The sequence below is a fragment of the Colobus angolensis genome, unplaced genomic scaffold (genome assembly GCF_000951035.1).
Source record: "Colobus angolensis palliatus isolate OR3802 unplaced genomic scaffold, Cang.pa_1.0 Scaffold133, whole genome shotgun sequence".
Taxonomy (NCBI): domain Eukaryota; kingdom Metazoa; phylum Chordata; class Mammalia; order Primates; family Cercopithecidae; genus Colobus; species Colobus angolensis.
In genome coordinates this window covers 678,829-684,097 of record NW_012114411.1, presented here as the reverse complement: position 1 = coordinate 684,097, position 5,269 = coordinate 678,829, and the positions used below count along the sequence as shown (strand labels likewise).

The window sequence follows — 5,269 nt, the reverse complement described above, 5'->3', positions numbered from 1 at the left end:
GAAGGAAGGAAGGAAGGAAGGAAGGAAGGAAGGAAGGAAGGAAGGAAGGAAGGAAGGAAGGAAGGAAGGAAAAAGAAAGACAGATAGACAAACAACAAGCACACAAGACACTACCAGAGAAAACATGTGATTACCTTGCAGGCCAGCTGCTTTTCAAACCTTGGAGAAACAAACGACCAGGGACCCATGTTCTGAGGTTCCTCCTGACTCCAAATATGATCTATGAGAGAAGAAATTCATTTCAGCACCTCAAATAGACGCACGCGGACGGTCCCCAATTTACTATGATTCCACCTACAATGCTGTTTTCAACTTTACAATGGTGTGAAAGGGATTCACATTCACGAGAAACTGTACTTCAAGCACCCGTACAACAACTGTGTTTTTCACTTTTGGTACAGTATTCAATAAATTATTTGAGATACTCAACACTTCATTATAAAATGTAATCGATTTTGTGTTAAGTGATTGTGCCCAACTGTAAGCTAATGTGAGTGCTCTGAGTGTGTTTGAGGCAGGCTAGGCTAAGCTGCGTTTTGTAGGTTAGGTGTATTCAATGGATTTTTTTTTTTTAATTTTAAGTTCTGGGGTACATGTGCAGGATGTGCAGGTTTGTTACATAGATACATGTGTGTCATGGTGGCTTGCTGCACAGATCATCCCATCACCTAGGTATTAACCCAGCATCCATTAGCTATTCTTCCTGATGCTCTCCTTCCTCCCCCGCAACCCTTGGACAGGCCCCACTGTGTGTTGTTCCCTTCCCTTGTGTCCACGTGTTTTCATCATTCAGCTCCCGCTTACGAGGGAGAACACGCGGTGTTTGGTTTTTGATCCTGCGTTAGTTTGCTGAGGATAATGGCCTCCAGCCCCATCCCTGTGCCTGCAAAAGACATGATCTCACTCCTTTTTAAGGATGCATAGTATTCCCTGGCGTGTGTGCACCACATTTTCATGGTCTTTTTTTTTTTTGACACGGAGTCTGGCATCCAGGCTGGAGTGCAGTGGCGCAATCTCAGCTCACTGCAACCTCTGTCTCCCAGGTTCAAGCGATTCTCCTGCCTCAGCCTCCCAAGCAGCTGGGACTACAGGTATGCGCCACCACACTCAGCTAATTTTTGTATTTTTAGTAGAGACGGGGTTTCGCCATGTTGGTGACCCTGGTCTCAAACTCCCAACCTCAGGTGATCCACCCACCTCGGCCTCCCAAAGTGCTGGGATTACAGGAGTGAGCCACTGCGCCTGGCCTGCATTTTCAATTTAACAGTATTTTCAACTTACGATGCATTTATTGGGATATAGCCCCCTCGTAAGTTGCAGAGCATCCGTAAACCAAAACAGGAAGGGGATTATCTAGAGACATGTTTAAAGAGATTTTTCTCTATATATTCAAATTCAATTAAATATATGCTTTTCCAATATGGCATAGTGTTGCTTGTCTCTTTTTTTCCTGGCAAATACAGTCATGTATCCACCATCTCAATCATGATACAGAACAGTTCTGTCAACCCCCAGAATTTCCTCATCCTGACCTTTTGTAGTCGACTCCAGCTCCCACCCCCACCGCTGAAAATCACCAATCTTTTCTCTATCGCTACGGTTGTTTCTTTTCCATAATGTCATAGCAATGAAATCAGGCAGCCTTGGGGCTTCTGGAACGGTTATAAGCATTTGTGATTGATCCATGTTGTTAGGCACGGCAAAGTTTCACTCCTTTCCATTGCTGAGTAGCACGTTATATGGATGTGCCACTAATTGTTTATTCATTCACTGGTTGAAGGACATTTTGGTTGTTTCCAGTTCGGGGCAATTAGGAATAAAGCTGCTATAAACACTTGCCCACAGATGTTTCTGTAAACCTGTTTATTATTATTTTTTGAGGCAGGGTCTCATTTTATCACCCAGTCTGGAGTGCAGTGGCGTAATCACAGCTCACTGCAGCCTCAACTTCCCAGGCTCAAGTGATCCTCCCACGTCAGCGTCCTAGGTAGCTAGGACTACAGGCACATGCCAGCACACCTGGCTAATTTTTCTATTTGGTTTTTAGAAAAGAAGATTTGCCATGTTGCCCAGGCTGGTCCTGAACTCCTGAGCTCAAGTGATCCAACTGCCTCGGCCTCCCAAAGTGATGGCACAGGCATGAGCCACTGTGCCTGGGCTATTTTTTCTTTTGTAATTAAAAACAATTTTTTGAGAGAGTGGGTCTCACTCTGTCACCCAGGCTGGAGTGCAGTGGTACGATCACGGCTTACTGCAGACTTGAACTGCTGGGCTCAAGCAATCTTCCCATCTCAACCTCTCGAGTAGGCTAAAACTACAGGCATGTGCTACAACGCCTAGCTAGTTTATTTTATTTTTTGTAGAGACAGGGTCTTGCCATATTGCTCAGCTGGTCTCCAACTCCTGGCCTTAAGTGATCCTTCTGCCTCCACCTTCCAAAGTGCTGAGACTACAAACACGAGCCACCATGCCTAGGCTGTGAATGTGTTTTTACTTCTCTTGCGTGAATACCTATGAGTAAGACTGCTGGGGCATATGGTAACTTGGTGTTTAACTTTGTAAGAAACATACTTTTTTCCAAGGTGGCTGCACCAGCTTGCATCCACCAGCAGCAAGTGAGGGTTCCAGTGGCTCTGCTCCTCATCAACACTTCATAGCATGAGTCTGTTGTTCTGTTTTAGTTTTAACCATTCTAATAGGTGTGTGGCCATACGTCATTTTGGATTAATTTTCATTTATTTTAACATGAATAATAATGAGCATCTTTTGAAGTGCTTATTTGCCATCCAGTTCTTTGGAGAAGTGCCTACTCAAAGTTTTGCACATTTTGAAAAATTGAATTGTTTTCTTTGGGTTTGTTTGTTTTTTTAAAATGGAATCTCACTCTGTTACCCAGGCTGGAGTGCAGTGGCACAGTCTTGGCTCACTGCATGCTCCCCCTCCTGAGTTCAAGCGACTTTCCTGCCTCAGCCTCTGGAGTAGCTAGGATTACAGGCGCCTGCCACCATGCCCGGCTATTTTATGTATTTTTAGTAGAGATGGGGCTTTTCCATGTTGGCCAGACTGGTCTTGAACTCCTGACCTCAAGTGATTTGCCCACCTTGGCCTCCCAAAGTGCTGGGATTACAGGCATGAGCCACTGTGCCAGGCCTTTGTTTTGTTTGTTTTTTGGAGACAGGGTCTTACTCTGTAGGCCAGGCTGGAGTGCAGTGGCACAATCCGGGGTCGCTGAAGCCTCAGTCTCCCAGGCTCAAGCGATTCTCCCACCCAAGTAGCTGGGACTACAGGCACCACCATGCCCAGCTAATTTTTATATTTTTAGTAAAAATAGGGTTTTGCCATGTTGGGCAGGCTGGTCCCAAACTCCTGACCTCAAGTGATCTGCCTGCCTTGGCCTGCCAAAGTGATGGGATTACAGGTGTGAGCCACTGCACCCGGCTGAGATTCAATTTCCTAATAACCCCACTACCTCTTTTCATTTGAAAGAGTTGAAATGGGTTTTGGGTATCTGAACATCAAAACCCCAAATGAAAACAATCCCTTACCTTTAACATGTTTGTATTTGCTCATCTCTTGCTGTAAAGAATCCAATGGGAAGGGGCAGAGTTCCTCTACGCGGATGATGGCAAAGTCATGCCTCTTGGGCCCGAGAGATTCCCTTTGCTTCAGCAGGGAGTAGTAATGTTTGCCAGAGCAGAACACGAGGGTCTTAACCCTGTTGGACAGAAAAGGAACAGCAATTCCTAAGAAATTTTTTTAAAGTAAGAATTATGTCAGAAGAGGCCAGGCGCATTGGCTCACACCTGTAATCTCAGCACTTTGGGAGGCTGAGGTGGGCAGATCATGAGGTCAGGAGATCGAGACCATCCTGGCTAACACGGTGAAACCCTTTCTCTACTAAGAATACAAAAAAATTAGCCGGGCATGGTGGTGGACACCTGTAGTCCCAGCTACCTGGGAGGCTGAGGCAGGAGAATGGTGTGAACCCAGGAGGCGGAGCTTGCAGCGAGCTGAGATTGCGCCACTGCACTCCAGCCTGGGCGACAGAGCAAGACTCCGTCTCAAAAAAAAAAAAAAAAAATGACGTCAGAAGGGGAGACAGTGCAGATTTAAAGGCCTCATGAACAAGGTGGTGGGGGTCTCTGCAGCTGGGTATAGTCATACGCTATTCCTAGAGATCCTTCTTCAGCAACACGTGCCTCCAAAGTCCACTTTCCAACCCACACTTAACTCCTACTCCACTGATTTAAAGGAGTTATATTAGGATACAGGAGGCCAGGCATGGTGGCTCACGCCTGTAATCCCAGCACTTTGGGAGGCTGAGGTGGGTGGATAACCTGAGGTCAGGAGTTCGAGACCGGCCTGGCCAACATGGTAAAACCCCATCTCTACTAAAAATACAAAAATTAGCAGGGTGTGGTGGTGGGTGCCTGTAATCCCACCTACTTGGGAAGCTGAGGCAGGAGAATCACTTGAATCCGGGAGGCAGAGGTTGCAGAGAGCTGAGATCATGCCACTGCACTCCAGCCTGGGCAATACAGCCAGACTCAGTCTCATAAATAAATAAATAAAAATAGGAGAGGGGAGATCTGCGTCACCTGTCATCTCTTCATGTGAACTACTTTTCCCATTAATTGAAATTCTGCAGCAGAGTATGAAAACAGAGATACAGATCTTACTTTTCTGGATCCACAGATGAATCACCAATGACCGGGTTAAATGTTGTACCTGGTGCCATTTCTTGAAGAGTTGACACGGCTGCCTACAAGGGAGAAGAGGTCACACATCCAGCAAGCAACAGAAAGAGGTGATGCTGCCACTTACAAGGGTTGCTACCAAACATGAGTACCAAAGTTCCAGCCTAGCACTGCAAGGAAACACATGTACTAATAGATACAACACCTTACCAAAAAATATCAGTTCTCTATACTTCAGAGTAAAACTGTTTCTGAGGTTCCATAAGATAGCCTTTTGGAATCTTAACACTTGGGGAGGCCAAGGCAGGAGGAACACTTGAGGCCAGCAGTTCAAGACCAGCCTGGGCAACATAGTGAGACTCCCTTCACACCCCCTACTCCACCATCCCCACTGGTGCCCTGCCTCTATTTAAAAAAAAAACAATAACAAAAACAGGCCAGATGCGGTGGCTCATGCCAGTAATCCCAGCACTTTGGGAAGCCAAGGTGGGCAGATCACCTGAGGTCAGGAGTTCGAGACCAGCCTGGCCAACATGGTGAAATCCCATCTCTACAAAAATACAAAAATTAGC

At 46.1% G+C, this 5,269-nt stretch overlaps 1 protein-coding gene across 1 annotated transcript in view; it reads right to left on the bottom strand.

Annotated features, from left to right (window-relative positions):
- The window catches only part of DHTKD1 (dehydrogenase E1 and transketolase domain containing 1), a 61,567-nt gene that overhangs the window by 6,230 nt on the left and 50,068 nt on the right, over positions 1-5,269 (bottom strand). Inside the window, exons 14-16 of the mRNA XM_011934215.1 lie at positions 4,680-4,762; positions 3,546-3,715; positions 135-220 (exon numbers count right to left, since the gene is read on the bottom strand). Coding sequence (XP_011789605.1) covers positions 135-220; positions 3,546-3,715; positions 4,680-4,762 — 339 coding nt within the window. The remainder of the gene's footprint in view (positions 1-134; positions 221-3,545; positions 3,716-4,679; positions 4,763-5,269) is intronic.